Source organism: Hoplias malabaricus, chromosome 14 (assembly GCF_029633855.1).
Source record: "Hoplias malabaricus isolate fHopMal1 chromosome 14, fHopMal1.hap1, whole genome shotgun sequence".
Lineage (NCBI taxonomy): Eukaryota > Metazoa > Chordata > Actinopteri > Characiformes > Erythrinidae > Hoplias > Hoplias malabaricus.
This window is the reverse complement of record NC_089813.1, coordinates 8,771,124-8,797,432: the sequence shown is the minus strand read 5'-3', so window position 1 is coordinate 8,797,432 and position 26,309 is coordinate 8,771,124. Positions and strand designations below refer to the sequence as shown.

The window sequence follows — 26,309 nt, the reverse complement described above, 5'->3', positions numbered from 1 at the left end:
CAAACAAACTACCTGATTGTAAAATCTCCAAACTACCGCAGCTCGTAAAATTAAGATGACATGGTCTTTTGAAGAGGATCAAATTGGATCGGTGGGTGACAAAAGAATCCAGTGAGAGTTAGATGTGCAACAAGGGATGAAAAACTACTGTGCTGCAGAGCCATTTTCAGTTCCAAAAAAACAAAACGTGAATACACGACGAGTAAACGACACTTAACGTTACCACTGCTGGGGTTTGTGGCTTTGTGGCGTTCCCATTAGAGACTGTGTTTTGTGAAGTCACTGATTACGTTACACTGATACGGGTGGGGGGGAGCTGTGCTATTGAAAAAGTGACAAGGGACCAGGGACTGAAAAGTGTATAGGGACGTGCCGAGCAGAGTAGGTACCACACAATGGAAAAGCACCAGTTGACTTGTCACCATGTATTTGAATGCTTGGGGCATCCGTTTAAGTATTGTGTTGTATTGATAGATATGATTTGGCTGACTGCTCACCTCTAGCTTTTGTCAGCAACACTTCTTTTGTCACAAAGAAATATTGCCACGGACAGTAAACATGCCTTGGCTGATCAATAATGCCAGATACACTGCTGTTATATTATCACCAGTTTTTAGACTACAACTAGCATCACTCTGTCATTCCTTGCTTATTTCTGCTCAGTTACTGGACTGGAGAAAAGCCTCTTGGGACGAAAGACGGAGGCAGTGCAGCCATCTGCCGCCCCATAATCCCCTGCTCCAGCCTTCCACCAGAACTAGCGCCTAGCATCACACATGCTAACGGTAAGAGACCTTCAGGCTGTGTTTCTTCAGCGTTGTTTATTCAGCCCTGTATTTTTATTGGACATTTATTTTTACACTAAGAGCACTTTGGATTATTTAGGGACATAAGCTTTTAGGTTAAACTGCAGCTGTAATTTAAGTGACTATATGGAGGCATCATCTTCAGAAACATGATGGTTCATACAAGGCCCTCATCTTTTAAAAGGCACCAGAAATAATTGGGAAACTGACTTCTGACTTGTTCCGTTAATAATGGCTAATAGAGGTGATAAACTGTTAAATTTATGTCATTTGCATCTGGAAATTAAGAAAAAAAAGTTTGAATAGTGGTATCATTTCCACTGTAGGAAAGCTATGACAATACGTTTTGTTTGAGTTGGGAATGAGCTGCAGACATAGCCAGAACATTTGGTCTGTCTAATTACTTAAAGCCTGCAGAGAACAGAAGAAATCCAGATTTATCCTGACCTTTCACACCATTACAGCTTTACTCCAAGGGATTCCAGGAACCGACAATGATCTTTGCCTGGTTATTGTTTTGGATTTCCTCACCCTCTTTGTGGAGCTAGCACATGAGCAGTTCTCTTTTTTAAAAGAAAGGTTGAGAAAATGCTTAATTACAAGGAACCGAAGAGAGAGGGACGACTGAAGGTTGAATCTTGATTCTAATTAGCAACAAAAATGTTTTTTTTTTCTTCTGGAGATTTGGAGAGGCAGGTAAGGAGGTAGGTAGAGAGAGGGAGTCGATGTCTACTGAGCTGGAGGCAGATCAACTATTTGGCCTCTTCTTTCCAACTGCTTTGAAACATGGTTAAATTTCTCCAGTATCTTAAATATGTTCTTTATTTCACGTTCTTCTCATGTTCATCACTTATACCATGTTTAAAGTCTACATTTACAAACCTCAGATTTGAAAAGGTTTGAGAAATACAGCCAATACAAACAGGTCGATGGTTAATAAATGAATATTGACCTGTATTTGGACAAAAATTGTACAAAGACGAGTTATGTAATGTTTAAACTTATTAAATGCATTTTGGAAATAATGGAGACCATTATTTTTGAGTGTTCCAATAGAAGATACTGAGGCAGGTAACGGCTCTTCCACTACACTGGCTGTTCAGGGGTGTAGCAATGTTTACAGCGACATCTTTATGGCATAGACTGGGACCACCATACAACACGCCAAAAACGCCATACACAACAACCATAAACATGTTAAAATCACATAATTAACCGAGAGTGAGACTGTCAGTGCATAATGGGAGGCAAAATCACCTGCTGCTTTCCCCCACTCCCTTTTGTCCCAGGCCCAAATATGAATGGCTCAGCATGTGGCATTCAACGTCCACAATGTGGGGCACCACAGACAGTATTCAAGCAGTGGTTGCAGTTTTAGAAAATAAGCCAAATGTGTCTGACTGAGAGAAAACTCCTGAGAATTGTTCAGTAGTTGTGTCTTTAATATTTCTGTAATGGTGGTGAATTGACGCATCTTCTGTTTCCCCTCGCAGACAGAACAGCGTGTGTGTCAGCAAACATGGACTTCCCACCAAAGAGAGAGGAAAAGAAGGTATGTTATGTCTGGATTTCATTCATTCGTTCATTGTCTGTAACCCTTATCCAGTTCAGGGTCGCAGTGGGTCCAGAGCCAACCTGGAATCACTGGACACAAGGCGGGAATACACCCTGAAGGGAGCGCCAGTCCTTTGCAGGGCGACACACACTCACACACTCACTCTGATACCTGCGGATACTATTGAGTCGCCAATCCACCTACCGATATGTGCTTTTGGACCGTGGGAGGAAACCAGAGCACCCAGAGGAAACCAACAGAGACACAGGGAGAACACACCAAACTCCTCACAGACAGTCACCCGGAGGAAACCCACGCAGACACAGGGAGAACACACCACACTCCTCACAGACAGTCACCCAGAGGAAACCCACGCGGACACAGGGAGAACACACCACACTCCTCACAGACAGTCACCCGGAGGAAACCCACGCAGACACAGGGAGAACACACCACACTCCTCACAGACAGTCACCCGGAGGAAACCCACGCGGACACAGGGAGAACACACCACACTCCTCACAGACAGTCACCCGGAGGAAACCCACACGGACACAGGGAGAACACTCCACACTCCTCAGACAGTCAACCAGAGAACCCACAACCCCAGGACCCTGGAGCTGTGTGACTGCAACACTACCTGCTGCGCCACCGTGCCACCCAATGTTTGGATTTAGCAACAGTACATTTCTTTAGCAAAGATGATGACTGTCTTTTCTGTTCCATCACAGATGAAAGCAGCCAGAGCCAAATTCAACTTTCAAGCACAGTCTCCCAAGTGAGTACAAACCAACAAAGACACGATTTCTTGTCAGCCTTCGCAGACGGGGGGCATTTAAAAATGCTTAATGTGGAAATACTCACGTGATTTCAAATGTCATTGTGTGACGTGGTGAGTGCATTTCACCCCATCACCTGCCTAAGCTCGCCGTAAAGACATAATTATAAAAGACAACATATATGAGACAGTACTTCCCTTTAAGGGAGGGGGTACTAAAGAAAGTCCATTCTTATCCCCGTCGGGAGGATCCATCGGCGAAGGGATAGGTGCGTCAGTTCCATTCGTAAGTATCAGTGGGAAGACAAAACGTTGTATAGCACATGGACGTTTAAAATACTTACAGGTCAAAGAATTATGTTGTGTACATTTCTGTTTTAAATGTTGTTCTTTCCCTCACGTGAAAATGGTGTTGCCTGGGGGCGGGGCTTAATCTTTAAGTACTCCGGGTAATTAATTGGAGGGAGCCCTAGCAGCTAGCAGCTGGTAGCGTGAAAAGCTAGCAGTGAGAAACACTGTAATGAAAGTCCAGAGTGTAAATAGTGGATATATTTGTTATTCCGCTTTTGGTTCCTATTTGTATAGCGTTTTCTTAGTTGTTTGTCGGGAAGTTGTTTTACCTTGACTAGCTGCACCACCCTACTAGCATCATCTAACACATTGTTCATTGTAAACATTTATTTTTTCTTCCTCTTCTAAATAGTTTAGACTCAAAGTAAAGCTTTTTTCACCTCGACCCTGAAATGGATAAGCGGAAAAGATGATGATAAAGCGTTTTTAAACACACTTTGTTGTTGTTGACGTGTTGACGCTTAATGTTTTAAACCAGCGACGTTTGAACACCAGGTGTCTCCTGCATCTTAATGACCACGTCTCATACCACTATATCAATGTGTTATAAGGATTTAAGAACACCCTACCGCTTTCTACCATTTAAATATAAGAGTTTAATGTACAGCTTGTTATACTGCCTTTTCCCATAGGTGGCGATATTTAGTTATTTATTTATTTTTAATTTTCTGAATAGACAAAAACAAAACAAAAATAAAACCATTAACAATGACTGTGATTAATACCATTCATAGCTTTCAGCCTGTTACATGAGAACGTGAAATTTCCTCCTCCTCATGCTCTATACGTGATTCTTGCCTCGGTGTTCCCTTATCAGGTCGCACTGCTGAGGATAAGAAGGCTGTTGTGTACAGCAGATCGGCTGTAATTATTGCATTCCTACAACTGTTTGTTGTGTATTCACATTTGGAATGCCATTCTATAGCTCCAGACAACACCGCTAGGATCTGCTTTCACTCCGTTTGTAGTCTGACAGACGGGTGTAGAAACCTGTGTCAGCTGAGACATTGATTAAAAAGACTTAAGCCCTAAATTCCTTAGAGAAACTGAAGTCCATAACATAATTATTAAAATGTAATTCAATCCAAATTATTTATTACTTTGTGTCTATTTAAGTTTCAGTCAAAACGACGATTCAGTTCAAGTGACGTATTTGTCAGCCTTCAATATCAGATTACTCTTTCTTTTCAGTTTGTCCTTTGCCTTTATTACAGCTTTAGTTAGTGCATTTCCTCTTTTGTGTTCAGAAGATATCAACGAAACCTACTGGGATTATTTCTCCACCTCACTCACTTTCAGTATCAGCTGCTTACGTTTCTGCTTTTCACGAAAAGATGTTTCTGCCACCGCCATAAATGCGTTTAGTCCAGTTTTACTTGGTTGGCCATTTGTTATTTTCAGTGACAATTTATGCGTTTTATTTGTTATTTAGTGTATCACTAATACTATAATATATAGTATATAGATTTCGAAATTAGTGACTGAACAAAATGTATTAATACTTTATTACTTTATTTTTTTAAATAAAATAACACTTAGCTTTTTTTAAGCATTTTAATACTATGCCACAGTTACCATTTTTATATATATATATATATATATATATATATATATATATATATATATATATATATATATGTTATATAACTTGTATTGCTAATATATTCATTCTAATTACATCTATTTATTGTATTGAAATTAAATGTATTAGTTTTATATGTATGTGTATATATATTTAGTATTATATTTGCTATTTAATATTATTCATTCATATATGTAAGTACTTATCCAGTTCAATGTCGCGGTGGGTCCGGAGCCTACCCGGAATCACTGGGCACAAGGTGGGATCACACCCTGGAGAGGGCGCCAGTCCTTCACAGGGCGACACACTCACATTCGCACATTCACACCTAAGGTCACTTTTGAGTCGCCACCCGGAGGAAACCCATGCAGACACAGGGAGAACACACCAAACTCCTCACAGACAGTCACACGGAGCGGGACTCGAACCCACAACCTCCAGGTCCCTGAAGCTGTGTGACTGAAACACTACCTGCCACCGTAGCACCCTGTTAATATAATTTTTTATATTATACTACACGATGACATTTGTTGACCACTGCTTTACAGGGAGCTGACCTTGCAGAAGGGCGATGTGGTATATATCCATCGTCAGGTTGACGCCAACTGGTATGAAGGAGAGCACCACGGCAGAGCGGGAATCTTCCCCACCAGCTATGTGGAGGTATGTGTGTAGGTTTGTGTGTGTTTGTTTTGGATGTGTTGCCTGGTGCTTAGCCTCACCCTTCCTTCCCTCTTTTATTCTCTCTACAGATCATTCCTCCAACCGAGAAGCCGGTGCCCATAAAGTCTCCCACGGTGCAGGTGCTGGAGTACGGTGAGGCCGTGGCCCTTTTCAACTTCAACGCTGACCTCCCAGTGGAACTGTCCTTCCGCAAGGTCCAGCACTAAGTCACATATGCAGTGTCACATAATTAGTTACAGTAACTAAGTCATGTCAGTGAGCTTTTTCTTTTTCCATAATGTGCAGCTCAAATTGCTTTGTAGTTACTGAATGAACCAGTTTATGCTCCAAGGAATGGGCACAGACATGAGTCCCCATGTTTACTGTAGGTTCAGTATAGAATCGTTAATATTCAAGGGTGTTGTAGAGCTTCTGGCATTAGATTTCTAAAGAGACAATAACACAACCCCATATACAATCTTATTAGTGTTTGATTTATATCTGAAAACCCCTCTTGTTTCCCCTCAGGGAGAGGTGATCTCTATAACCCGGCAAGTGGATGATCATTGGTTGGAGGGTCGCATCGCTGGCACCAACCGCAGTGGGATTTTCCCCGTTAACTACGTCCAGGTCAACAAAATGCCCCGCACCAAAATGTTTGATGATATTTCAGCCTCTCCACTGTCCCCCATTGCCTTGGAGCCACGCAGCCCCGGCAGGCCCCTGCACTCCCCCATCTCCCCTTCCCTCTCTCCCACTCCCCACAGCCCTCAGCCTCTGCTTTCACCTCAAAAACATTCCGGCCTATCACGCTCTCCCCTCTCTCACTCCCAATCCGCCTCCACTAAACAGCCGTCCAATCACTTTGTGTACTCGCCTGGCCCTGCATCACCCACCCCACCCAACAGCCACTGGAGTGGATCACTGCAGACGGCACTTCACAGCTCATTGGACAGAGATGTGAGATCACCTGTGTCACCATCCAGTCATGTGCTGCCATCTCCCCAGGGTCCCGGACTAGCTGCCAATTCCCATCTGCGACCTTCAAATTTAACTCAGGTATTAAAAATACTGCTTCATAATGTACTCGGAAGTCACTTGGTTATGCCTAGATCAGGAGTTCTGTGTACTTATCATTAAAGGGGACATATTCTACCGCTTTTCCACAAGTGAGCACAGTTTGGGGGTCTTTTTTTGTGGTCTAGGACAAGCTTTGGTCAAAATACCAGAAGGATCAAACACAACAGCTCCGTCCTCCTCATGTTCAGAACAGCCATTTTCGGCACCTGTTCCTTTAAATGAGAATCTGTCCTCATGAAGCAGATTGAGACACAGAGTGATTGTGTCACAGCTTGTTCCCACCCATTGCACGTGACAGATGTTTACCTACATTAGCGGCTAGCGTCGCCTCAGCATGTGAGCATATCGGATTCTACTCATCCTATTTTTATTGAAGTTTTTAATTCCGTTTAGTTTGGAAGAAGAGCGAAATAGATGGGAGTTGTGCTTGCACTGCATCATGGGATTGCTTTAGCGACTGAGGGATGGTTTAATTCTGCCTTAGATTTCAGCCAAATTAAGGTATGACAGTAGGCAGCTTATTTAAATGTATCTAAGAATTTGGACATCCTATGTGTTGGGACTGCGCACACTGTGATGTAACATACTCTCTATGTAGACCGCTCACTGGGTTTTGGGACAGACCCTATGTTAGATGCGGCACAACAAGCAAATATTTGTGTTTTGAATTATTGACTAAGTTTGGGATTTAAGGTGGATACTGAGTCAGTTTGACCCTAAATATTTCCAAACCATGACTTTGATCTTAATCTGTAAGTGTTGTAATTTTTTTGTGTACACAGTCAGAAAAAATTGAGGTGGTACCCTCATGGGTACATATTCTGTACCTTTAGTTAGGGAACATAATTGTACTTAATTTTATTGTGTGTAGATTTTAAACTTGTGTTGATTTCATGCGCCTCATTTAATCTCCAAGAGTAATATTGTGTTCTTTAGTTTTACACAGATCTGTAATGAATGATTACAAATATTTACCTCTCCTTCTGGAGAAGAGAATGTAATGTAACTTTAGGGAGCACAACTGGACTTTATCACCACTACATTTCCATCGTTTGTACCTGTAATGGTCAGTAATGTACCTCTACTGTACCTTTTTTTTTTTTTTTTTTTTTCTTTCTTCTGAGAGTGTAGGATGGGACCAGAACACAGTCTCCTCAGCATTACAACATAAAGAGTCCACCATCAGCGCAGTCCCCCAACAACAGCACAACTGTGGTTCCACGCCAGCCGTGAGTTTTAGAAGCTGTGCTTAATTTATGTCTGATCTAAAGATGCTATTAAAAGGCACAGAAACATGACTGATGTGATATAACGTAACCCTTTTAGGTATAAGGCAGTTTACAACTACAAACCCCAGAACAGAGATGAGCTGGAGCTGAGAGAGGGGGACATCGTCCAGGTGATGGAGAAGTGCGATGACGGCTGGTTTGTAGGTAATGTCTTCTTTGATTAATAAACAGCACATGCACACATTTTAATCCTGGTATACCAAAACAGAACTCTAGAGGGCACATGCGAGGTCATCTGTGAGTGGTGGGGAATGGATCCTGACGCCTAAAAATGTTACAGGGGACCACTTTTCCACAAGTGAACACAGTTCTGGGGTCTTAATGAAATATCTGTGATGTTTTGTCAAAAATACCACAAGGAACATACACCCCAGCAGTGTTCTCCTCTGTTCTGAACGACTGGTTTCAGTGCCTGTTCCTTTAAATGATAATGAGCTGCTTGGTGTTCACCTCGTCCTGAGCGGGCAGCAGCCAGGAACAAGGAGCAGAAGCTCTGGCTTTGAACCATTTTCACTTAGTTCTCTTTCTTCTCCATTTGTGTTTTCGCTAGCACCTTGTAGCATCTGATCAACCCAGAACAGATGTCTTATCACTGGCCTTTATGTTGTGTCATCACTGTAGTGAAGAGCCTTGTGAACTACGAGTGTAACACATGAGCCTGTTTGATATCACTGCCCTCTACAGGACATTATATGTCATTACAATACAGGTTTATTTAGAAACGAGTTGAAACAGCTCACTTGGTTTCAAAATATTAGGCTCTGCTCCCTTTTAGCTTTATCCAACTTTAAAATGAAACATTATCTTCATTTGGAATTGTTTCTCCCCGCAGGTACGTCCGAGAGGACCCGTGCTTTTGGAACCTTCCCCGGCAACTATGTGGCACCTGTGTGAACACGCCTTAACCCTTTGTCAAGCACATCCTGTTGATGCTCCACCAATTAACAAGACCATTCACTCGTATAACAAACACACATCCCTCACAGCCTTCACTCCAGAACTAGTTTGCATGCACACTCCATTCACATTTGAAGCACTAATGTGTGTATGTGCTCACAAACCCTCCTTGGATGACACTACCACTGCCATCGGTGACTGATTTAAGATGCGGACTGGAGCGTTGTTGGATTGGATACAAATGACTTGCTCTAGCCAAGCTTCCGGTTTGAAAGCCGTGAACCTTTTCATAACCAAGCACATGCTTATTTCACAGCACAGCTAAAGCTGACCACCATGAAGAGCTTCTGGCTTGGTTGAAAATGTTTATGTACAAATGATCTCCTTCCTGCCTTTCAGATTTGTAAAAGCACAGCCCTGTGAATACGCCACGTCACCGCGGACGAAATGGAGAGGAGAACGATCTTCTACTTCCTGTTTTTTTTTTTTCTTTTTCACGACCATCACGAATATTAATTTTGCAAGCTTCGCTGAAATCTCTTGGAGGTTATCCCCATGCGCTGTAGCCATCTTTGCAAACACGGTCGAGAAAGGATGCTAGAGCTTACGTCTTACTGTTGCTCAGGCTTCTACAGAGGCTCTTTAATGACCAACTAGACCAAGTCTTGTTGTGATATATTTATGATGGACAGAGGAAGTAACTCATACACGATTGACCCAGGTACAGAAAGTGGAGCACTGGGATATGTAGTTGAAGGTTGACAGAATGATGCAAATCCCAAACAATGCACTCGCACCACACACATCACATGCCACTCGTACAATCTTGGTTTCACCGCTGTGCCAAAGATGGCCGCCCACCCAGATGATTTCCATCGTTGGGCTAAATACTGGGAGACGATACATGGAAGAAATCACGTTTTTAATATTTGTCTCCGCAAATGATTGCTTAACGTCCATAACCAAGCTACACGCTGCGATTCGACACGCCTCGATAACATTGACACAGTGCTTGAGGGAAATAAGAAGTATATTTTTAATAATATTGCTTTTCTTAACAACATACGTTTGAAGTGGCCAACATTTGGAGAGAGGATGGAATTCAATTAAATGTTTTTGAGCAGTTGGAAATGAACAGTCCTGAAATTCTGGGATACCGCAGCCCCCTCCTTCACCCCCACCTCTCTCATCTGTCTGCAAATGAACGGGAAACGCCATGGCAGGAAGTCCCGGCCAACCGTTCTTCATCTCGTATTGAAAGTTACTCAAAGTTGTATGTTGAAAGCATATTATAAAATGTACCACATACATCCTGCAAAAATTAACTTGGCAAAATTAAGTGACATCCTTGCCTCTAAAGAAACGGTGTCGGCCATTTTGTGAAAAAGACTGTAAACACCACAGCTGACACGTGATTGTGAAGCCAAATGATGTCCATCAAATGAACTCTTCTGTGATTTCTAAACTGAAAGTTGACATTGTAACCATTCCTAATGCTCTTTAGCAGGAAATATGTGCACATTGGAATGAAATGGAGGTATGCGATCAGCCCAGTTACTGTGGAAATTGTCAAACATGAGATGTTCTGAATGCTTTTGCTTTGGGGCTGTAAGACTTAGGATTTTCTAACTCATGAATTCTATTCATTTTTTATTTCCCTGACAACTGAAACTGTCTTTGTCATGCTTTGTACAGATATTAATACAGTTATCAGACTGCAAATATAATATATTTTTATTGACCACACAGTGCATTTCAGCCTCTATTGGTACTCACAGATTTTGATAACATTTGAATAAATATATCCAGTGCTGAAAAACTAGTGTGTCCTTGTTTTTACAGAAATCAGAAAAAAAAACCCTCTGTGGAACGTTGTGGGGAATCCAGAGAATGTTGATTTGTGTTTGTTTATGACACTGTGATTCGAGAGGTTAAACCAGTCATTCTCAAACTGAAAGTTAACTCTAGGATCATGGTATGCATTTCTTTATGCCATCACAAGACTGAAACACGTTTAAGAGCTGTAAATCTCCCTCGTACAACTTCCCTGTGAGGTCAGTGGTCGTGGTGCATCATCTGAGGAACATCAAGAGTACTTTAAAAAAGAAGCCTCTTAGAGAGCTACAATAATGAGAACGAGGTGGTGCAGCAGGTAGGTGTCGCAGTCACACAGCTCCAGGGACCTGGAGGTTGTGTGTTCGATTCCCGCTCCAGGTGACTGTCTGCGAGGAGTGTGGTGTGTTCTCCCTGTGTCTGCGTGGGTTTCCTCTGGGTGACTGTCTGTGAGGAGTGTGGTGTGTTCTCCCTGTGTCTGCGTGGGTTTCCTCCCATAGTCCAAAAAACACACGTTGGTAGGTGGATTGGTGACTCAAAGTGTCCGTAGGTGTGAGTGAATGTGTGAGTGTGTGTCTGTGTTGCCCTGTGAAGGACTGGCCCCCCCTGCAGTGTGTATTCCCGCCTTGCGCCCAATGATTCCAGGTAGGCTCCGGACCCACTGCGACCCTGAACTGGATAAGGGTTACAGATAATGAATGAATGAATGAATGGGGCTCCACCTAGAACAATACATTTTCACAGCACTGTACTGAAATCAGCATGAATGGGGGAGGTTGGGTTTTCCTACCCTCAAAACAAGGTACAGATAATGAATGAATGAACAATGAGGAAAGTTTTTCAGAATTCTGACTTAACATGTCATAAATGGTTTGGATCTTATCTTGAGATCCAGATCCATCCTTTTCAGTTTAAAAGATACTGAGTCATAGTTATGATATGCTATGTCACTATTATGAGCTAAAATTTCAAATATTTCTGTCATCAATAAAGTGTTTGTCTCATATATTGTGTGTCATATTTTTTATGCATCAGAACTAGGCTTCCATAAACACAGATTATAACAGAACGTCAATGGTCTTGTGACATAGGCACTTATCAGTCACTGGGATAAATGTTATTTGGTGATAATGAACAGTAGCTCCTTGGAGTTTATGTTGGAGGATGGAAAAACAGTCATGTCATGTTGTTTTGTAGGGCATTTACAATATTCAGGGGTTAGTACCTACAGGTTTTAAAATTGTGGCAGATCAGGCTAACACTAAAACTGCTTACGAGTATTTCATTTGTAAGGACTTTCCCAAGGAAAAACCAACAAACAAAAAAAGTCATCCAACTTTCCAGCCTCTTTCAGAATCATTTATCCGTTCAGAAGGCCGTACTTCATTTTACTTCCAGCAGATAGCGCAGTGGAGACAACACACCAGCCATAATGTGTGTTTAAGGTGGAATATTAATATATTTCACTCTTTACCCCACCCACCTGCCCTGCCCCCGGGCTTTATTTTGATGTCTCCACGTGGCAGGCGGAGCTGGGAGTGTTTTGTAGAAGTAGGCGAAAGAGAAGATGATGCTCCTCAGTAAACACGACGCAGTGTTTTCAGACGTTTTTGGGGAGTTTATCACTAGCCGTGCTTTATAACCCGATATAAGCGCTCCGAGTTTCTCCAGCAGGTCCGGCGTGGAGGGAGACGCTCACACAGACTTCTCTGAACAACGACAAGCCCTTGATTTTGTGTTTATTTAACCGAAACCCGCTGTTTTGCCCTTATTTTTTTTTATCTTCGTTTTCTGCTGCTGTTTTTGGCGCGAACGGCGCGTGCGTTTCCACAGGTGTCCGTTATTAGCCTGCCTAGCTTCAGCACTATTTTACAGGTAAGAGGCACATTTTCATTTTATTTTTCTCAGTTTTTTTTAAGTTAAACCCGTGTTGTCGTTTATTTTGTGTCCTTTTTTTATATTTACAACTGACTTAGTTTAAAACGAATTAAATATCTAAATCGTGAAGTAACACGTTTAACGTTGTCAGAAAGACATACTGTAAAATGGTAGCTAATGTCACTGTATTTTAACACAGACGACCTCTTATTTGTCATTATCTATATCTGTAAGCTAGTCAAACTTATCAATTCGAGTGAACAAAGTCAAAGTGGTAGGAACCAGAAGTCCAAAGAGTGGAATGCCTCTAAAAACTACTGGTTTTACCTCAGGTTTTTCCATAAAAAATGTTTATATGTTGCCTTATTTTTTAAAATACACTATTTTATGGTCTTATAATACTTTATGACTTAATATTTAGGTCTGAACACGTTGCATACATTAATAATGGCATGGGAACACACAGTGTTTGTGTTGTAGATAATTATTCAGGTTTTCCTGATTTAACTGTTACCAACCTTACATGTGAAGGCTCTAACGTCCTGGTTTTTTTGTAGATAACTTGTATATATTTGCATTCTAGACATTACCTCACAGGTTTTTATCAAAATCATCAAAGCTCTGTGTATGACTTGCTTATATTTCCGCTGAGTTCAACTTTAAAGGTGTCCTTTGCCAGTGTAACTTCAGCTGAAGTTCTGGTTAAATTGGGAAATGATCATGTCCTGAACTATTTAGTCTTTCCTGAGCTTCCTGAAGACTCGGGTCAAAGTCTAAGCTCTTGTGACCACATCAGTGTCCAGCTTGACAAGGTACTGCTCCAGTCCATTCAAACAAACAGCTACCTCAGCATACTGTAACTGTCAATATTTTCATTTACTTTGAGTTACTGCTGAAGTGGGATGTTTTTTTTTTTTTGCCTCAAGGAAGAATGAAATATTTTCAGCTCAGTCGTGTGGAATTGATTGAGATGGGCACAGAGCTCATACCGAAAAAGGCTGTGGCATTTTTATTCTCTTTTTGCTGAAGCAGGAGGATTTGGCTTGGCTACCCAAACACCACATCCGTGACTCAGAAAACCTAGGGAGAAAAGGACTGCGTTTGCTGCAGCCATTCCCTTTTGGGACATTTCCAAAGAGAAGCGAAGAAGAGGAAAATCTTTTCACAACCAGTGGAATGCTCTTGGTTTGGTTTCTTAATTGTAGCAGACCAAAAACATCCATTGCTAAAATACAGTCTCACACTAGCTGGGCTGCTCAACACGGCCACAGAGCTGCTCTAGGTTCAGTTCTGAGGCTGGCTGTGACAGAAAAGAGTCAAGTGATGACGGTGCAGTCCTTTTTAAATGGGGTTGAAAAAGCTGGACTTGTTTGTGTGCATCGGTAAAGCCTGGACCTCAATAAACCTGCTTAGACTAGTGCAGTTTTGCCTTTCCTCTCTCTCTCTCTCTCTCTCGACTTCTGTGTCTATGTTCTACGTCCATGGTCCCACATGATGTTCATGGAGTACATGTGGCTGTAGAATGATGTCAGACATGGTATCAAAATGATCAAAATAACACTAGCATGCCATAATAATCCCTCCCCAAACCGTGTATTCATTGTGTGTCTAGATTGCTCCAGAGTGCTGAGTGGGCATGAGGTAGAGGATCCACAAACATACCTCTGGGTCATTGTACTGGCACACTGCTTTATAAAAATAGAGTTACAGCACTGGTGAGCTGCCTATTGCTGTGGTGGCTACGTTTGTGTGTTAGCAGAAATGACTTCCTCCTTGTCCTTAATCCTAGGTTTTTACATCACTTTTTTGGTTCCACATTCTTTGGATGTAGCTGGGAGCTGTATGTGATAATATTTATTGATATTGACATAAATTGCTAATATTTGTAGAAAATAATTAGTAGCTAAAGAACATCGACTGTGTTTTCATTGGCAAGAGGACGCAATCAGGTCTGTTGATCAGTTGAGGTGCAGTGCCTTGTGTGAAATACTTGGGTTAGGGTAAGAATTAAAGAGTAAAATCGTAACTTTTTGTTGCTAAGCTTGTGCTTAATTATAAATATCTTCAAAGGAACACGAGATAAGGTTTCCACGACCCTGAACTGGACAGGCGGTTACAGACAATGAATGAATGAAAGAATAGACAAGGTTTGGGTTTTTCACTCCTGGGGCTACCCCTGGTGTAATTCATTTTTAACGCACTACACTAAAATAAATGTAGAGGAAGCCTATAAAAGTTTCATAGTGTAGTTTCTGCAGTGCCAAGCGCAGAGTAGCAAATAAATAGTGGCCATGACCGTGATAAATCCTGCTTTGAACCGTTTCCAAAGTCAGTTGTGCTTGAATGTGTAGCACATGCCGATGTGCGTGTAACAGGAAATGTTTCAGTGATTTGATCTAGTGCTGAATGGTCGATGAAAGGCATATTGTGTCACTGGTTTGACACGCTTAGATCGCCCTCTCTGTCTTTGGAATGAAGCGCTGCACCGTTTTTGCTTTCGATGACTAAACCTGGACTGTAGGCCCTGGGTTTCTATCACGCTCTGAAATAACTGGTTGGGTTTTTCACTCACTGTGTGTGTGTGTGTGTGATGGCAGTGTAGCATTCATTTAAATTGCTGAGGTGTGTTTTTTCTCACCACGCTTCCTGTGTAAGTTTGAGTTTGAACAGTTTTTCTGTTTATTGAGAGAGAGAGAGATGCACTGTGTAGTGTAATGACAACAATAATGCTGTGTATAGGTTTCTAACAATAAGAGCCCCTCACTGAAAGTTCTGCTGGTCGTTTGTGCTGTTTTAGAGGCCTGTGCTTGTCTGTTTGTGTTTGTTTTTAGGCCTTTGTGGGGTCCAGATATCTTTGTTGTGATAGGACAACATATAGTTGTTGTTAGAAAAACTGCTCTATTACTCATCTGTGGTATTACACAAGTTAGTTGGAAGTACACACAAACACATTAACTCGTGTGTGTGTGTGTGTATGTGTGTGTGTGTGTGTGTTAATGGATGGAACAAAATCTCCCATTTCCCAAACCCTCCATCCGCTTCTCATGCCTTTAAAAAAGATGGAAAAGGCTTGAAGCAGTGAGTCAGTTTCACTATCCAGCCAAGGGAAAGGCCGTGTAGCGTGAAACAGAATATACCACACACCAGGACCATCCCTACGGCTCGCGTGAAGACCCAGGGATGATTCTGCTTCGCCATGCAGAGGGAAATGAAGCTTGCAGGAGGAGGATGTGGCTTGCACTGCCCTGATTACAGAGTGTCCTCCGAGTGTTCGCGCCATAAACACTTACTACAGCATGTGCCGTTCACTCTGCATAACTCTCCCCTTCACTGCGCATCTAACTCCTCACTTCACAAACCACTACTGCAACTCCTTACGGGCGTTGTCAACAGTTTGTGTGTTTCTGGATGTTGGAAAAGTAGCCTGGGTGTTTTTAAATGTAGATTTTGTGAATACTTGGTGTTGAAAAAAGAATAGAAAAGATTTAGAATGAATGTTGATGTCACTTATTCATTCATTATCTGTAAGCGCTTATCCAAGTCAGGGTCGCGGTGGGTCCAGAGCCTACCTGGAATCATTGGGTGCAAGGCGGTATTACACTCTGGAGGGGGCGCCAGTCCTTCACAGGGCAACACACACACTCACACATTCACACCTACGGACACTTTTGAGTCGCCAATCCACCTACCAACGTGTGTTTTTGGACTGTGGGAGGAAACCAGAGCACCCGGAGGAAACCCACGCAGACACAGAGAGAACACAGACCCACTCCTCACAGACAGTCACCCGGAGCGAGAATCAAACCCACAACCTCCAGGCCCCTGGAGCTGTGTGACTGCGACACTACCTGCTGCACCACCGTGCTGCCCTATGTCACTTATTATGGAACAAAAATATCACTTGTTCAATGCATTTAATGTGGGGATCTGGAGCCCACCAACCTACAAACTATGTAACAACCCCAAACTGCTTTTCATATAGAGTACTGAAACTTTAGAATGGCCCCGCCTCCTTTTCGAAGCCTCTCCAATCACAACATTGGACCCGTGTTTATATGAGCGCTGTGTAAATATGGAGAAAAAGAGAACTGAACGAAGACAGTTCCTTACTCCTGGGTTCTTGCACTGAACTGAGCTGTGGCTCACTTTCATTTAAAGGAACAGGAGCTGAAACCCGTCGCTCTGAGCAGGGCTCTTTAGACAGTGGGCAGCGAGGCTGAGATGTTTGAGCTTTGTGGTTTTTTCACTAAAGCATGTCACTGTCATCATTTCATTAAGACCCCAGTGCTGTGTTCGCTTGTGGAATAGGGTTTAATTAGTCCTCTTTGAAGTTCTGACATATTTTCTGGGATGTAAGATTTTGTAACAGCTGACTTGCTGATTATGATGTGTGTTGTGCAAAAGCAGAATTTATTTTCTTTTCATAACCCCTTCTGTTTTGAAGTTCCTGGTGTTCCAGAACATGTGTCCAACAGGTTTTCAGTGCAGTGCACTTGTCCCTGAGTCTCATAACATTTAGGTTAGTTTCTATGACGGCAGAACAAATACAGTTCTGATGACTGAGGAGTGAATCACATTACGCAACAGACACATGAAGCGATAAACACTGAACGTTCAACACTCCTCGCTCGGTTTCGATAGGTTGTCGAATCCATGTTTAATGATTCATTTAGTCGGTATGAAAGCACATACCTTGATTTTTCTCATCGTGGTGTCATTGTTGTTTATGGTGTGTGACCAACACCCCATTTTTCTCCTCTTTGTCTATTCATCCCTCCTTTCTGTTCTGTTTGTGTTTGCTGTCTTTTCTTGCTGTGGGGCAGGTTTGATAGCGGGTGATTCAGTGCTGGTGCATAGATGCAGAATGTGGAGAATGTTATTCAAGGCCATTAAGAGAAATGAAGAGAGGTGTTGCCCCGACAGTCCTACGATGTTAGTGCAGTATTTTCTGTTTTCACAGGGTGTGTATTTAGCAGGTATGATTGCCTAAAGCCATCATTTCAGGGTGTGGGTGTGGATCATGAGTGGGCAGGTCTCTTTATTCTATGACTGCGTGTCTATGATGCTCCCACGGTTGGGAAACAAATGAAATAAGATATTTATCTCTGCTCACTAATATACATACAACACACATTTGTTCACAAACTTTGTTTTTGGACTGTTGGAAGAAACCGAACACCCGGAGGAAACCAAACAGACACAGGGAGAACACACCACACTCCTCGCAGACAGTCACCCGGAGGAAACCCACACAGACACAGGGAGAACACACCAAACTCCTCACAGAGTCACCTCGAGGAAACCCACACAGACACAGGGAGAACACACCACACTCCTCACAGACAGTCACCCGGAGGAAACCCACACAGACACAGGGAGAACACACCACACTCCTCACAGACAGTCACCTGAGATGGGTTTTGAACCCACAACCCCAAGACACACTGTTTGCTGTGCCACTTTGTTACACCTTAAATTTTATCAGAACATGCGAATTTAACGAATACAGATCATGAATATGCATCATCTCATCACCATGGTGGGCTTTTGAAAACATCTGTCCCTTTAAACATAGCATTACTAACTGCTATGTATCTGTAAACAGGGCTGGGCGATACGGCGAATCCGTGAAATGTGGTGCAACGTGGTGCAACATTGATGTCACTGCTGCACAACTCTGGGGCCTAGAGTTTAAGTCCTTACCCCAGGTAACGGTCTCCGTGGCGTTCAGTATGCCCTCTCCATGTCCGCAACCAAGCTGCTGGGGGTTGGGCTGAACAATGAGCACATAGTGTTGTACCAAGCCTGGGTGAAATGGAAGGGCTGCGTCAGGATGGACCTCTAGTTTAAAATCTGTGCTTAATCTGTGCCTTAAGTTGAGCTGCTGTGGCAACCCCCAAAGAGCAGCCAAATTAAAGTTGAAGCTTTAGTAACTGGAGAAGTGAATACCATTTGGAAAAAAGCTGCGAGGGAACCTGTGTTAAAACCCACTGAACATTTTCACACAGCAGGTTGATCGACTGAATCACTGACCAAGAATCACAAATCCTGATGGGAATCTCGGTTCGGATTTTCGAACCAGACTTTCAAACCCTCTGATGTATGGCCCTGAGATGTAGGGGGGAAAAAAGAGGCAAATACTCTTTTCTTCAAGTCCTTGACCGTGCATTTAGTCAGCCATTTTAGAACCGACTGAAGGACTGCTCTGTGTGTTTCTGTTTTCCAGGCATATTTTTAGAGGTCCATCTGCAGTTGTAATCATGCTTTTCCCTCCTGCACCGCTGTAGTGGAACTCTCATTACACACAAGCACTGGGATGTGGTTTTATATGAGCTTCAGTTTTATTTTTACAATGCGACATCTCCATTTAAACAGACCGAATGTCCTTTGACACCCCATAATGATGCTGTCATAATGTACTGACAAAACCCTAAAACACACCTCCAGGTGTGTGTGTGCATGCATGTGTTTTTGCATAAACTCATCTTGTTTGTCCCAGCTGATGTTCTCAAACTTGTTTTAGCAAGTTGCTCCGGTGTTTGTTTGCCTTTGAAGGTCTTTAGTGCTTCTCTTTGAAGCAGTGAAGTGTTGCTCTTAGAGGGTTTTGAGTGATGTTTAAATTCTGAAGAAATTTTTTTTTTTTTCCTTCTTTCTCTCCCCTGAATGTAGAGTTCAAGCACCATTCTCAAGTCTTGTTGCCTCCATCATTGACATGGCAAAAATTCTGTTGCCACAATGCTGCCATGAGCTGTAAATATCCTAGTGTTTTGTTGTCACTGGCGATTGCATTGGTGCTTGGTCTCTAAACAACAGCCAGATGGCTCAGTCCTAAAGCTCAGTTTTGCAGATACCGCTATAAAGACAACTACTTTTATTGAAGGTGTTTAGACTCTGATTAGACTTACGGACTGTATAAAATAAATTGCTATATTAAAAGTGTTCAAAAAGGGATCAGTGAGGGTCATATTTTGCTACGTTTCCATAAATCAAGGGTTTATTTCAGTACGCCTGAACCTTCTAGACCTGCTTGTGTTGCATAGAGTTCCAATGCTTCAACCTCGAAATGACGTCTTTTCTTACAGTGTTTACTGTAACGGAAATGCGTGGTCTGAGGGGCATTAAAGAACATGGACTTTGCCCAGTGTTGGCTGGTGATTCCAAGCATTTTTTCATGGCCCTCTGTCTGAAACACTTCTTAAATTTTAGCCAACAGCCTAAACAGAAGAAGTTTGAAGAACCAACAGCATGTGTAGATGCCCAAAAATGGTGACCAGGCAAAGTTATGGCACACAACTACATTTTCAAACGTCTCTGAAGTAAACTAAATGTTTGTAAGTCATTCCGTTGTGACTGCTAAAGCACAGCACTGTCAGTTTTGGATCTCACACATTCTGACATTTTTTACTGAAACCCTCTGAACTTCTCAAGTCCAACAGCAGCTTGGAAGGACTGTGAAAATGCTCCACAAACAGCTCTACTAGGTGTCTTTGCCTCTCTCTTTTGGTCTTGCACATGCTCACAGACTTGTAAGAGTTTGAGTATTTGGCTCGTCAAGCTCCCTTTAATCTTCCAAACGCTGGCAATCACCAATCACTTCATTCTGGATGGTGCTTCAGATGCAGCGAGACTTGGGGAACTGGAGGACTTCTGTCTTAAATTATGGGCCTTTAGGCGTTGTCTGGAAGCTCAATCTCTTTGATGGTCTTGACTCACATTTCTGTGACTGGCACAGTCTGTTCTTCATCGCTGACTCACTCTATTCCGTGCCACCTCTTCATCAACACTGCCCCCTTTAACCATTTAAACTGGAAATGATTATGGCTAATGGTGCGTCTGCACAGTAGCTGATTTTACTTTTCAGTATTTGGGTGTAGCTTTTGCATTGCACTGAGGCATTTGTGTGTTGTTAAAATGCTCATAAATATGGTTGCAGGTACACCCTTCTGTAAACATTCAAGTTATTTTGCCTCCTTGCCACTGGTAAGGTGAGGTCAGGAGGGTGAGGTGAGAAATGGTTAGCATTTTGGACATAATTCGACCAGATTGGACCAGTATTTCCAGTTCAGTGAAAGCGCTAAGTGCTAAGCTTTTGTTATGGAAGGATAGGTAAGCTCTAGAAGACTATGCAAGTGTTGGCATCCGACTCCTGTGGAATGCCTGCTAAAAAAAATAGCATAGTAACCTAGAATTTCAGCTCTTGTCCATAATGTGAACAGCGCATTCATGAGTATAGGCCTAACACTTCTCAGACCTTTCGTAAGCCGGCCTGGTGTTGTTGTTGTTATGATGTGTCACAATACACACAGCCCTTAAACATATGTTATCTGATTACGGTTTGGTCTGTTTTCCAAGCACAGCTCTCCTCCAGTTTCCTTTCTCTCACCCTCGAGTCACTGAAGCAGATGAAACCCAAACAGCTGGCCTTTGGACAAAGGCAAAAATCTAAACATGGAAAAGGTCTAGACTCCACTAAACCTTTCATTTATTTGTGTGGCGCAAATACTTCAGTGCTGTAAGTCAGCCCAGCGGTTTCTATTTTCACATCAACTCTCCACACTTTCTCTTCTCGTCAAATTGGATTAAAAGGCTCCAGGCAAATTACAATAGCAAATAACAGAACTGCATTAGACGCCTGTGGTAGCTGCTCCCATGAGCTGCATATTCCCACTAGGGTTGGGTGAGAGGAGCCTACAGTGTTGGCACTTTCCAAGCTATAACACCCTCTCTGCATTATATGTTGTGATTGAGTAGTCTGCTGTAGTCTTGTGTTTTTTAGGAATTGGTTGCATTTGACAAAACCTACATGAGAAAGATATAAACCGAGGTACAATAGATTCAGGACATACTCGGTTACATGAAAAAGAAAACAGATGTGATTTAAAGTTTGCTTTGAACAAAGACAGCGAGTCTAAATGATGGATGTGTGATGGGGGAGAGTTCTAGTGGTGTGAAGCAAGTCTGGAGAAAGCTCGATCACCAGAGTTGTGGTGTTTTGTAGTGGGAAATGTGAAGAGGATCTGAGAGTGAGCTTTGGTTTTTAATGTTGAAGAAAGACAGGTAGGAAAGGAGCAAGAGCAGAAGGATTTAGAGCTGTAGGATGTAGTGAAGATTTAGGAGGCAGGTGTAAAGTGGTGAGTGAGGAGACAAGCGGCGGAATTCTGAACCCTTTGCAGTTTCTGGAGTGATGAGGAGCTAATGCCTGCTAAGAGAGTAGCAGAAATCAAGACGGCTGGAGATAGAGGGTTGAATTTTACCCACGGCACAGAAATATCTTGCGCTCTAAAAGTTACATAGAGTAGTTTCTGCAGGGCTGAGGCCCAAGTAACAACGAGAGCCTCTTTAGAGCCTATTACAGGTCAGTGTAACATCACAATAAAAATGAGAAGTAAAAATTAAAAGAGAAGTCACAGTTCAGTTCAGAACGAGAGCCCAGGAATGAGTGTTAGAAGCCCTGGATTTTAGCTATTTTTGCTTGATTCTCTTTTTTTTTTCTAAATGTTCATGAACTGGACATGTATTTATTTAAATTTTGTTCTCTCCATATGCCCCCTTTTAAGATCAGTTTTCTGCCTTGATGAGGATGGGGAAATGAATCCCGACTAAGATGCTGGGACTAATTGAGGTTGTGAGTGGAAATCTGGCTGGCTCCTTCCCCTGTGATTACGCCAAGCCAAATCACAATGTGGATCAACCAGAGTCTCTTGAGGCCACAGTGATTAAAAAGCCTTAACGAGGGAAAGGCTTGTAAAGGCTTGCTAATTGTTAAAGAGCGCTAATGAAGGGGGCAAGCATGCGTTCCCTGACCCAAGCACTTAAAGAATGTAACAGCGACACAGCCTCAACTGGGACATACATGTGCATGTGTGGTGGTTTCAGCTCTGAGTTCATCGTCTTCCCTTTTTTATTTTTTTATTTTTTTCTTCCTGCAAATTAAATTCAGGGCAGCAAGACACAGACAGTGACCTGATGCTACTGTGTCTGTGCCCCCAGATTCCTTAAATTCTTGCCTTTATTAGTCGGCTAGTTTATATAATGAGCCTATTAACCATCTGGTCACTTTAGTATGCAGTGTTTGAGCTGGGCAGTGGGCTGTCCTTTTCCCAGATTACAATAGCAATAAGATAGCAGCCTTTTCAAGCCATTGTTTATACATGTTGTCCTTTCCAAATTTTGCTGAATTAAAGGGAAAGGTTTGATTTTTTTTTTTTGGGATTAAAATTCTTGACCTATTTAAAATGACTGGAAATATATACTTTAACTATTCCATAAGAGGTACACAGGCAATGTTTATTACTCCCTAGCTTTCAGCATGACTTGCATTACAATGGGAACCTCTCCGTATCCATCATGTTGTCAACACCGTCCCATTCTTCCGTAAACATCATTAGACAATTTGAGACCTCAGTCTTATTCCATGTTCATAGAACACCCTTTTCAAGTAAACATTTTGATATTTTGAAACTCTGTAATCCTGTGAAGCCAGGCTTGAATAAAGTACAGTGAACAAAGCTGAAAATGCATTTCATCACTTACAATGTCTTTAAACTCAAAACATGCCTTTTTAAAAACATCTTTTTCCTTTTTGAATCTAATGGCAGCACTCGCAGTGAAAGAGTTACCTGTTGACAGTTGCTTTTGAAAGTTAGAGATAACCTTTGAAGAGTGGTCGCTGAACGTGTGCTATCAGTGTTTGCATATTGATTAGGTTTCTTGTGCCATAGCATAACGTTTCTTATGAGAGGTTACCTGAAGGACAGAGCCAACATAGTTTGGCCAACAACTGACGCCGGCGACTTTTCAAGGGATTTCTCAATCGCAGATGTTTCCAGTGTTGGAATAAAATCATGTGAGTTTGGAAAGATCTCCATCGATTGGTGTAAAGTGGTCAGGAGAGCTGTCTTAACTCTCTCTTTTTTTGTTTTTTTCTTGGCTTGACTTGTCTAGTCCCAACAAAATCAACCATGTTTTTAATATTGTCATACATTTTTAGCTCAAGCAAATACCTGCAAGATTTGAAGTAAAAAGTAATTTCAGGCATCGCGGGTAGATGTGAGAACGTGTCCGAATTCTGTCTTTTCAAAGTCTTCTATTGTGTCACTAGGGTCCTGGGATTGTGGGTTTAGTTCCTGCTTCGTGTCATTGTTTGTGAGAAGTTTGTTGTGTTCTCCCTGTGTCTGCATGGGTTTCTTCTGGGTGCTCTGGTTTCCTTTCACAGTCCAAACACTGGATTTTTAAGGTGGCTGTATAAGTGAATGGGTGAGTGTGTGATACTCTGATTGTCTTGTGCCCAAAGATTTTGGGTTAGCCTTTGGACTCAGGATAAACCTGTTACAGAAGATGAATGAATGAATGAATGAATGAACACAAGAAACAATCTCCTAAATTGATTTTGATGTTCTTGTAGGTGAGGTTAAAATTAGTTCAACTCCATGTTCATACACATTTAGTCAATACATCAATTAGTTCATACACATTTATAATTAAAAACAACAACAACAAAAAATACCCTCTATTGAAATTTTTTTAAGTAGGTCTTAAGAATGTTTTACTGATAAGGTGAAATGAGGAAGTTCTTATTGCTATCAGTCTTGCGTTGTACATACCTACAAGTCTTGTCTAACTCAGTTGGATAAAGGAACGAGGAAGAAAAACGGTCATTGAAGGGATCAGATATGGAAAGCACTTAGCACTTGACCGTGTTGTTAATTTATTTTAAACACTAAGCTGCGTCCCAATTTTGCTCTTAATACTAATTCTCTGTAGTATTTGTGTGTGTAATATAGTTACACCTTTGCTCCACAAACCAGTGGGAATGTATGGAAAATTGTGGCTCAGTGCACTACCCCCTTTTGTAATTCACTCCACAGATATTGAACAGCTCTAAAACTACACACAGACGGTGCACTAATTAGACAGAGGGTCATGAAGCTTATGCTGAGCAGGGTTTCCCGTAGAAAATCGGTTAGTCGAGGTGGTACCTTTTATTGACATTATCTGACATAAAATGCCCTGTTGTAAACAGAACCTATTATTTTATCACCTACACTGTGCACTACGCAGTGTGGAGGGAGATAGGAGTTTCAGTCTATGAAGGAAAACAGCCAAAAGCGATGTAGCTTAGTGTGACGTGTGTTGTCATAGCAACAGCTCATAACATCCTGCTGTTAGTAAAAAAAATAGCGTAGCATGTAATTTTTTTTTTTTGCTAGCCTTTCAAACTCTCACTATTTAAACTAGCACATCGAATATTCAGTATAGTATTAGGCTGCGTCCCCGTTTTTGTTTTATGGATTAGTTGACACTGATGGTTAAGACACTATCACTGATCACTGGTTTATCAGCGGTGGATTGACCCTGGGCCACTCGTCTGCATTTCTGAAAAGACTTATCAGAGTCCAGGCATGTTTTTGCCGTTGGCTACATAGTTTCACCAGCGACACGTGATGGTGCTTAGCTTTTTAGACTGTCCTCTGCCGTTGAAATATGGCTTTCCAAAAAAAAAAATTATAAATTATTTTTAAAATATTGAGGCTTTTTCAAAGCGTGGTTCTGCCAGAGAATTAAATGTACTGGCTTTAGTACATTCTTTTTGAGACAGACTTACTGGAGCTGCAGAAATGTTTCTGGATTCATATTATTCCCTGCCTCAAAAATGAGCCATATGTGGTAGAAAAGCTATGTTTTGCTTTTTTAATGAGCAGATTGTGGTGGAAATGTTGGACATGCCGTGTGGAAATAATACAGACGAGCAACAAAAGCATGGCAAAGCCCTGTATTTTCATATTAGACATGTTCTGAATTAAACTCCAGCCCCAGTGTTTTTAAACATGACACTTGGATTTTGTTTAAACAAGGTTTAAGTTACATCATATCTCTGTGTCATTAATATCAGCTGAAATTGAATCACAGCAGACTTCAGAACAGCCGTGGAGTAATCTGATTTTGACAAGAAGGTGTGGACTGAAGTGCTTAATGCCAAGAGGTTGAGCTGAGGCTTAAAATGTGGCCTGCTGTTTTGGCTTGAGGCTAGAGACATTTAAGATTGATTGACTTTAGTGAGTGAGGCTTTGGAACAGTGTTCGGCGATCTAGACTTTAGGCTTGGCTGCCCCCAAGATACGACCAAAGGTTAAACAGAAGGGGTGTGGGGGGGGCAGTGAGGGAACAGAGATGACTCCTCCCTCAACATCCACCACTGAAGAACCCTCAAGCAAGCAACCGAACCTCCAACTGTTCCCCAGATGCAATGGCTGCCCACTGCTTGGGTTTGTGGAGCTTGCGTGTAACGGTTGGAAGAAGCTTCTTCTGTTTGCTTTGTTGCATTGTTTTCCATGGATGCAAACAGTCAAGTGGTGAGGAACAGCCCTTTAAGACACAGTGCCGTGCCGAAGCTGCTGCAAAGAAATGTTTCTATTACAATGTGATTCTATTACAGTAATATTGCTCCTGTTCTATGAAAGTGCGGTAGGCAAACGCTTCCACACCTACAGCAGTGAAACTCCCTCATCTTCCAATGGATCAAAGACTGATGCTCAGAAACAGTGCTTGGCCAAATGTACAGAACCCACGGAGCAAGCGCACCAGGGTCCGGAAAAAAG

General features: G+C 42.1%; 2 protein-coding genes across 4 annotated transcripts in view; both read left to right on the top strand.

Annotated features, from left to right (window-relative positions):
- The window catches only part of sorbs3 (sorbin and SH3 domain containing 3), a 53,308-nt gene extending 42,499 nt beyond the window's left edge, over nt 1–10,809 (top strand). The window contains exons 13-22 of one of the 3 annotated variants that reach the window (XM_066643801.1): nt 664–785; nt 2,300–2,358; nt 3,093–3,139; nt 5,621–5,735; nt 5,825–5,950; nt 6,264–6,365; nt 6,744–6,794; nt 7,947–8,044; nt 8,142–8,248; nt 8,937–10,809. In XM_066643801.1, the coding sequence (XP_066499898.1) occupies nt 664–785; nt 2,300–2,358; nt 3,093–3,139; nt 5,621–5,735; nt 5,825–5,950; nt 6,264–6,365; nt 6,744–6,794; nt 7,947–8,044; nt 8,142–8,248; nt 8,937–8,998 (889 nt within the window). In that variant the 3' untranslated portion in view covers nt 8,999–10,809. Of the gene's footprint in view, nt 1–663; nt 786–2,299; nt 2,359–3,092; nt 3,140–5,620; nt 5,736–5,824; nt 5,951–6,263; nt 6,795–7,946; nt 8,045–8,141; nt 8,249–8,936 lie in introns of all 3 variants that reach the window. The other 2 variants (XM_066643800.1, XM_066643799.1) reach the window with 2 other exon arrangements.
- A 1,514-nt stretch (nt 10,810–12,323) lies between these two features.
- Nucleotides 12,324–26,309, top strand: part of pdlim2 (PDZ and LIM domain 2 (mystique)) — a 75,586-nt gene continuing 61,600 nt past the window's right edge. Inside the window, exon 1 of the mRNA XM_066644443.1 lies at nt 12,324–12,709. The gene's annotated coding sequence lies outside the window, so the exon portion shown is untranslated. The remainder of the gene's footprint in view (nt 12,710–26,309) is intronic.